The 9,154-nt window shown below is 37.6% G+C and overlaps 1 protein-coding gene across 1 annotated transcript; it reads right to left on the bottom strand.

The window, feature by feature from the left end:
* Nucleotides 1-2,612: 2,612 nt before the first annotated feature.
* On the bottom strand, nt 2,613-8,193 carry LOC147393195 (uncharacterized). Its single transcript, XM_086455077.1, has 3 exons — nt 4,842-8,193; nt 3,435-4,125; nt 2,613-3,357 (listed from the first exon to the last, which is right to left on the bottom strand). Exons 1-3 carry the CDS (start codon nt 8,191-8,193, stop codon nt 2,613-2,615), a joined length of 4,788 nt encoding a protein of 1,595 aa, XP_086311203.1.
* Nucleotides 8,194-9,154: the final 961 nt, after the last annotated feature.

Here is a 9,154-nt window from a genome sequence, read left to right as displayed (position 1 = left end):
AGTCACTAACTCATTGAATTAAAAATTTCCAACTTAAGAATCCAACAAGATGTTCTTTAATCCAAAAGCAACTAGGGTTGCAATAATAAAAATAAATAAAAGTCATAAGGGTTACACTTTTTAACACAACCAAAGAAGTTTGAGATGTGTTGGTGGTGATGTTCCTCACGGTAATAATGTTGCTGAAAAATTTCAGCAACTTCTCCTTCTTCTTGACAGCAACTCGTTGGCCCCTAGTTCCCCCAGTTTCAGCCACCTCTTTCCTAAAGAAAAGATTAAAAAAAAAAAAAAAAAACCCTAATCGAGAGAGAGCAAGAGAGAGAGAGATAGAGATCTTCCTTTTTTTTTTTTCTTTTACCCGTTCTTCTCTTCCTTCTTAGAAGCTAACAAAATCTCCTAAAAAAATCCTAAATCTTATCCTCCAATAACAATATATAAATCTGACTAATTAAAATAAAATAAAGTCCTAATATAATTAGGAAAGTGGTGTTTTAGTTGGAATTTTCGTGCACTAGATTTGGAGACTTTCGAAAATAAACCTCGTCAAATTTTTAATAAATTCGCGTCAACAGTTTACGTGCAGCAACTTCAAACCCAATTTTGACCTTGATACAGTTATTATCTCTTAAAACTCAAAACACGAAAGTTGTAGATATTTTTCTCAGCGTTCCATATCATTTGGAATCATCTCAATTGGAGTTCGGATGAGAGAGTTATGCCCAGATTACGAAGCGATGTCAAAACTGTCCAAAATCGCCCAATTAATTTCGTTTTGCACTTAACACCTCCATTTGCATCCTAAATCAAAATAAAAGAATAATGAGTACATTTAGGCACTAAATATGTATAAAGGACTAAATATTAAAGGAGAAAAATATGACATTTTGCATTCTTATCAAATTCCCCCACACTTAACTTTTGCTCGTCCTCGGGCAAAACAGAACAAAATGTAACCTAATAGAAACTCAAGGAAAACAACAAAGACTAACTAAAAACACCACAATGACTTAACACAAATTAAATGACTCTAATCCTTCCAACTTACATCTCAGAGATCCTTTAGATGGTATGGCATAATAAAGTAGGAAGAGCACAAGTTTACTTCAAAAATAAGCCACAGAGTTATTAAGACTATATAGCATGCATACTTGGAGTGTGTGTGTGTAGCCAAATATAAGTGTAATATGCATCCTCAAGTTAATGCACAAATTGTATCAAACTTTACTTCTCACGATGTATCACTCTGATTTTCTCTCAATTTGATATGGTGCTAGCTACACTAATCACTCAAACACTTGTGAAAACAGTTTAAACCATAGGCTTGCTTGTCCACCCACTCTCCACATTTAAAACAAACATCAAAGGATCAAGAGGTCTTTGAAAAGGTTGTAATGGGGCTAAAGGGTCAAGGGTTCATAAGAAGGAAAAGAAAGGATATCACAAAATTTCCTCAGAACTAGAAAGCAATTAGAAATGTCAATAAATAGGTCTTCATCATTAAGTACCACATTTCGATCGCTCTAAGGTAGATTTCATCAATTTTTTTTTTTTTTCACTTTGCTTGAGAGATTTGTAATGCTCCCATTTCTTCAGAACTTGTATTCTTTAAATCACAACACTTCTTTTCATGTCCCTACTTCTCCTTTGATCACATTTTTTTTTTTTTTTTAACAAATCTTACACCTTAGAACCATATGAAATCCTCCCCCACACTTATGCTTTTCCACCCTTCTTGATATCACCTTATAAACAAGATCCAAGCTCACTAGTTCCAAGGAAAAGGGTAAGTAAAGTGTTTAAGTTAAAAAGAGTAAGTGAATGTGGGTTAATGAAGAAAATAGGCTAATGAAGGCTCAAAGGGCTATCTAAGGGTCAAATCACAATCAGGACAAAGGCTATTTGGTCATGGTGGTGAAATCCTAATTTGCCTCCGTCTTCTCCAAATCTGAACATGTAAAATTGTCTCAAGCAGGTTTAAAGCAAGTTCTAGAAAACATGATATTCACAAGATGCACTCAGAAAAGAAGTTTAAATTGATATGTATAATGAATCAATTATAAGGCTCGAATAGCTCACAAATATTGTGGAATTATGCAAGTATCATTCAATATGTCTCCATGCTTCACTTTAAGATAACATATTACTCGAATCAAGGCTAATGTGCATCAAAATTTCCAAGTATGACTACAATATAAGCAAATTAACTCCATTTCTTGTTTTATCTGTAAAAATATGCTCAATTCTATTTACAAGCCATCTATCTTAAGAATCAGTTTCATCATTGAGTTGGAAGGAATTCTAAAAACAAAACAATTTTTTTTTTTTAATTTTTTTTTTTTTTGTTAAAGTTGTAAATCCCTCCCCCACACTTAAATCCTACATTGTCCTCAATGTAAATCAGAATAAGCCTGTAAGTAGAAATATAAACATGAGCAAGGTATTCACGAAAATCACACAATAAAAAAAAAATGAAATCCACCAAAGTAAATAGAGGAGAGAAAGAAAATGCAAATCTGTGTTGATGTATCCTCAATAGCCTTGGCTGAATTGGGTTGCCTCCCAGTAGCGCTTGAATGTTTACAGTCCTTCAGCCTAGACTTTGTACCTCGTTTTTAGTCCTTTGTGAGTGGAGCCTCTAGGAGGGGTACTTCTTCCACAGTGTGCTCCTTAAAAGCCTCATAATAAGGCTTCAAGCGATGGCCATTCACCTTGAATTCATTTCCAGTTTTGTCACTTTTTATCTGTACAGCACCATGAGGAAAAACATTAGTGACAACGAAAGGACCAACCCATCTAGAACGTAACTTACCAGGAAAAAGTTTAAGTCTAGAATGGAAAAGAAGAACTTTTTGGCCTACAACAAAGGCCTTGCCACGGATCATCTTATCATGAAAAGCTCTACTTTTCTCCTTGTAAATCCATGCGCTATCATATGCCTCGTTTCTAATCTCCTCAAGTTCATTCAGTTGCAATTTTCTATGTAAACCGGCCTCATCAATGTCTATGTTGAAAGACTTAACAGCCCACCACGCCCTATGCTCAAGCTCAACTGGTAAATGACACGCCTTACCATAGACAAGTCTAAATGGAGACATCCCAATTGGTGTTTTGTATGCTGTCCTATAGGCCCAAAGTGAATCATCAAGTCTTTTACTCCAATCCTTGCGTGTATAACCCACAGTCTTTTCCAAAATTCCCTTAATCTCACGATTTGAGACCTCTGCTTGTCCATTCATTTGAGGATGATATGGTGTTGCCACCTTGTGATTCACCTTGTATTTTTTTAGCAGAGCATCAATTGTTTTGTTGCAGAAGTGTAATCCACCATCACTAATAATCGCACGAGGCACTCCAAACCTAGTAAATATGTTAGATCTCAAGAAATCTGCAACAACTTTAGAATCATTAGTTTGGTGGCCTTAGCCTCTACCCACTTGGACACATAATCAACAGCCAAAAGAATGTAAAGAAAACCGTTAGATGAAGGAAATGGCCCCATGAAATCAATGCCCCAGACATCGAAAATCTCAACAGTTATGATATGGGCCATGGGCATTTGATCTTTAGAACTTAAATTACCTGTTTTCTGGCACCTATCACAAGTCATGCAGTACATATATGCATCCTTAAAAATAGAGGGCCAAAAGAAACCACAATCTAATACCTTACGGGCTGTCCGACGTGCACCAAAATGTCCACCACAAGACTCAGAATGACAAAAGGCAAGTATAGATTTATGCTCAGATTCAGGGACACACCTCCTAATGATTTGATCACTACAATGCTTCCACAAATAAGGTTCATCCCATACATAATATCTAGCCATTTTCTTAAGCTTTTCTTTATTAGACTGAGGTAAAGTATCAGGGAATTGCTTAGTAACTAAATAATTCACAATATCTGCATACCATGGTTCACTTACCTCAATCCCAAAGAGCTGTTCATCTGGGAATGATTCTTGCAAGGGTAAGGTGTCCTCCTCATGTACAAGTCTGCTCAAATGGTCAGCTACCAAGTTTTCACTCCCCTTTTTGTCTTTGATCTCCAAATCGAATTCTTGAAGTAACAACACCCATCTAATCAGCCTCGGTTTGGCCTCCTTCTTTGTCATCAAATACTTCAAAGCTGCATGATCAGTATAAACAATAACTTTAGTTTGAAGTAAATAAGAGCGAAATTTATCTAAAGCAAAAACCACAGCAAGGAGCTCTTTTTCAGTTGTGGAATAGTTCAGTTGGGCATCATTGAGCGTCCTAGAGGCATAGTAGATAGCATAGGGCTTTTTATCTATTCTTTGTCCAACACAGCCCCAACAGCGTAATCTGAGGCATCACACATCAATTCAAAAGGTAAGGACCAGTTAGGTGGAGACATAATTGGAGCAGTAGTCAATAACTCCTTCAACTTCTCAAAAGCCTTCTTGCACTCCTCATCAAACTCAAATGAAGTATCTTTTTGGAGCAACCGGCACAAGGGCCTTGATGCCTTAGAGAAATCCTTGATAAATCTCCTGTAAAATCCTGCATGACCAAGAAATGACCGAACCTCTCTCACACAAGTGGGAGAGGGTAAGTAACGCACAAGATCTACCTTAGATTTATCAACCTCAATCCCCCTAGCAGATATAATATGTCCTAAAACAATCCCTTGAGTCACCATGAAGTGACACTTTTCCCAATTCAGAACCAAATTAGTTTCAACACAACGTTTTAAAATAAGTTCCAAATTTCCTAAGCATGTATCAAAATCTCTACCAAAGACACTAAAATCATCCATAAAGACCTCAATGATATTCTCAATGTATTCAGAAAAAATGGAAAGCATACAACGTTGAAACGTACCTGGTGCATTGCATAATCCAAATGGCATACGTCTGTAGGCATAAGTGCCAAAAGGGCAAGTGAAGGTGGTCTTCTCTTGATCCTCTTGGGCTATACAGATCTGGTTGTACCCACTATATCCATCCAAAAAGCAATAAAAAGGGTAACCAGCTAATCTCTCAAGCATCTGATCGATAAAGGGCAGAGGGAAATGGTCCTTCCTTGTTGACGCATTGAGCTTTCTATAATCTATGCAAACTCGATAACCAGTCACAACTCGTTGAGGTACTAGCTCATTCTCCTCATTCTTTACTACAGTAACTCCAGACTTCTTTGGCACAACTTGAATAGGAGACACCCACTTGCTATCTGAAATAGGGTAAATAACGCCACAATCAAGTAATTTTATTATCTCATCTTGTACTACCTTCATCATGGGTGGATGTAGGCGTCTCTGGGCTTCTCTGGTGGGTTTGGCACCATCCTCCAATAGGATTCTATGGACGCACATGGTTGGGCTGATTCCCTTGATATCTGCCAAAGTCCAACCAATGGCGGTCTCGTACTTCTTAAGAATGTCCACAAGCTTCTTCTCTTGATTCTCCTCCAACTTCGAGGATATAATAACAGGCAGCGTCTCCTTATCCCCCAAAAAGACATACTTCAAGTGATCTGGCAAAACCTTAAGCTCAAGTGTAGGGGCCTGTATCACTGAAGGTAACATCTTGTTAGTAGAAATAGGAAGGGACAAAGGAGGAATATACCTTGGTAAAATGGGTAGGGACTCAAGGGAGGCCACGGTTCTAATCACAATGGGCTCCTCAGCCTTCTCCAACTCAGCTTTAGAAATGGAATCTCCATTCTCATTATAACCAACTCCTTGAGAGAGTGTTACTTTCAACTCATCCTCTTCCATTGCTTCCATAAACCTCTGCGCAAATGAATCAATAATATCAATAGAAAAACAGGGTTTAATGTCAGTCAATGGATACCTCATAGCTTCAAAGATGTTGAAGCGTATAATTTCATTATCAAATTCCATGGTCAATGTTCCTCCATAAACATCGATCTTTGTTCTTGCAGTCCTCATGAATGGGCGCCCTAAAAGTAATGGAGTGGAATTTAGGGGTGCCTCTTCCATATCAAGGACATAGAAGTCAACGGGAAAAATGAGTTGATTCACCTGCACAAGAACATCCTCAATGTATCCTTTAGGATACTTGTTAGATCGATCAGCCAATTGGATAACAACATTATCACTTTTAAGTTCACCCAGATCTAAAGAAGCATAAAGACTATAAGGCATCACATTAATTGAAGCTCCTAAGTCTAACATGACATTATCAAATTTATTCGTACCAATCACACAAGGAACAGAAAAACTCCCTGGATCCTTAAGCTTTGGTGGTAATTTCCTTTGGATGACAGCAGAGACTGTCTCATTCATCTTTACCACCTCTTTCTCACGAGTTTGTCTCCTTGTAGTACAAAGCTCTTTCAGAAATTTGGCATATTTTGGCACTTGCTTCAAACACTCAATCAAAGGCATGTTGACTTGTACCTTCTTAAAAATCTCCAAGATGGCTTGATCAGATTCATCCTTCTTGGTTTTGGCAAACCTACTAGGAAAAGGCACACGAGCAAAAGGACTATAATCGAAAGAATTTTTAGGGTTTTGCTCATTACCTTGAGGTTTCAAAGCCTTCTCAGATGATGAAGGACTAATCATTTCTGTCTTTGATGTGGCAGGATCTTTCTCTCTGTCCTTTTCCTCATTGTGGGTCACTTGGGCCTTCTTTAGGGTTTTGGGAACATCCACAAGGGTCTTACCACTCCTTGTCGTAACAGCTTTAGCTTGTTCGATATTTGGGTTGGGAACAGTGTTGCTAGGCAATTTTCCGCTCTCGGTTATCTTTCCCATGAAGTCTACCACTTGTCCCAACTGCTTTTTCAACTCTACAATGTCTTTAGTGTGAGCCTGTTGACCTGTAACAAGAGCTTGAGTAGCAGTATTTAAATTCTGTTGCCCTTGAGCAAGGGACTTTAAAATCTCATCATAATTAGGAGCATTAGAATTTGTAGGCACATGAGGATTAGATACAAAGTTTTGAGGTACCTGAGGTGAGACAAAGTTTTGAGGTACCTGAGGTCTCATCAGAAAACCTGGAGGGCGTGGAAACACTTGCCCTTGTCCTTGAGAGTTCTGAATATTATCATTGTTGGCCCAACGTAAATTGGGGTGATCTCTAAGTCCAGGGTTATATGTGTTAGAGAAAGGGTTATACCTTTGTCCACCTTGATTACCTTGAAACCCAACAGCGTTAAGAGACTCCCATCCTCCATTATTGATCAGTTGGGGGCATTGGTCAGTTGGATGCCCTTGAGTACAGCACACACCACAGATTTGAGCAACTTGTTGTACTTGTACTCCATTCACGTTCAATACCTGAGACAGAAGAGTAGACATTTTATTAACTTTTTCCTCAAGAGTAGAGTTAGAAGATACCTCATTCACCCCACGAGTGGAGTTTAACACTCCTTCATATTGTTGATAATTAAGAGCACGTTGGGCGAGCAACTCCTTAGCAACTTCAGGTGTCTTATCCACAAAAGAACCTCCAGCAGCAGCATCTAACAATTGACGTTCAAGAGGGAGGAGTCCCTCATAAAAGTAAGTAAGTAGATTTCCTTCCTTCATCCCATGTGAAGGACATGATGCAACTAAGCTCTTGAATCTCTCATAGTAGGCATAAAATGCCTCATCCTTCCTTTGCTCAATTCCAGTTATTTGCTTTCTCAAGACAATGATCCTTGAGGCGGGGAAGTACTTAGTCAAAAACTCAGTCATCAACTTCTCCCATGTGTTGATATAGCCTGAAGGTAGATCAAACAACCAAGTCTTTGCCCTATCTTCAAGTGAGAAAGGGAATGACTTTAGCTTCAAAATGTTGAGATCCGCATTCTGTGGGCACATACTTGAACACACAAACTGAAACTCCTTGAGATGCTTATGAGGATCTTCATTAGTAAGCCCATGGAATTTGGGCAAATGGTGTAAAAACCCACTCTTCAGTTCAAACTCAGCTACTTTGCCGATTGCTGGTTCTGGATAAGTAATACAAGTTGGTGCGGTTCCCCCATCAGTTGAAGAAGACATTTGTCTAATGGTTTCAGCCATTGGTAATTCTTCTTCTTCACTTTCTTCTTCTAAATCAGGTATGTTTTCTTCCTCGTCTGACAAGGGATAGGAAGAGCTATCTGACTCTTCCGACTCTTCCCTTTCCTCTTGGTGAGGTGGGGGTTGATGTGCAACTTCTTTTAGCAAGGCCAAGCGTTTTGCAAGTTCTTGAGTCTTTCTTCTAACTGCGGACATTCATGGACCTGAACCCAAAAGTAAAGACAACAATATACAAGTTAGAGTTGAAAGAATAATAATAAGCTTCCCTTCCTAAAAACATCACAATGTGATCGCCATAGAGATAGGAAAGATTCATGTTAAAATTTCAATAAGTATAACACAAGATATATTACATGCAAGCTCAACAAGTAAAATAGAATATTAACAAGTTAAATGACACTAAAACATAGGGATTTTGCAATCCCCGGCAGCGGCGCCATTTGATTGACCATATTTTTAGTCATCAATAAACCCTATAGAAGATTGTAGTAAAGTGATTTGTAGGGTATCGTTATTGGCCGGGGATTGCGGGTACTCCTATTCTAAAGAGTCATAACAAATTTTAGTTAGTTTAATTAACAAATTGAAAACAAACATATTACACAAATTTGTAGGGGTTTCAATTTTGGCGATTCGGATTAAAAAAAATAATAATAAAAAAAAAAGAAAAGAAATAATTATTTACAATTGATCATCTTCTCTCACAATTCAGAAAAAAAAATTCATTAAATGACTAATCAAATTGCTTCAACATAGATAACGAATTTTATGCCTTAATTACATATCCGAATTGAATCAAAGTGCAAGCCTAAAGAGATCATGCATCTTATAAATTCCTTCTTAGATAATCCCTAGGATTTTGGAAAAGTCCATCACCTAGTTATTTTGATTAAGCAATCAAGTTAATACTTAGCGTATCCTTACAACTTCTTAAACAAATCATTAAGATCAAAAGGAATTATGATACGATAACCTACTCTTCAAACCTATGGAAAAGTCCATGGCTAAAGAACATGCAATTTTCAGATCACAACTATTGTTCATAGTTTTTACCACTTTTAAATCATATTCCAAATCAATTAGGTGATTAGAGATACAATTATGGCTTCAATGACCGTTAATATCAAAGTTTTCAATATGACCAAACTGAAAATTC

The sequence above is a fragment of the Akebia trifoliata genome, chromosome 10 (assembly GCF_017979445.1).
Source record: "Akebia trifoliata isolate Shusen 1 chromosome 10, ASM1797944v1, whole genome shotgun sequence".
In the NCBI taxonomy this organism is placed as follows: Eukaryota; Viridiplantae; Streptophyta; class Magnoliopsida; order Ranunculales; family Lardizabalaceae; genus Akebia; species Akebia trifoliata.
This window is presented reverse-complemented; position numbering and strand designations above follow the sequence as displayed.

Excerpts from the sequence above, each read along its gene's own strand:
- LOC147393195 (XM_086455077.1), bottom strand. The coding sequence starts at position 8,193 with ATGTCCGCAGTTAGAAGAAAGACTCAAGAACTTGCAAAACGCTTGGCC. Across the intron at positions 4,126-4,841 it reads TGGATTATGCAATGCACCAG|CTTTGAAGTATTTGATGACA; the intron begins GTACGTTTCAAC and ends CTGATCATGCAG. Across the intron at positions 3,358-3,434 it reads GCTGTTGATTATGTGTCCAA|GTTTGGAGTGCCTCGTGCGA; the intron begins GTGGGTAGAGGC and ends CATATTTACTAG.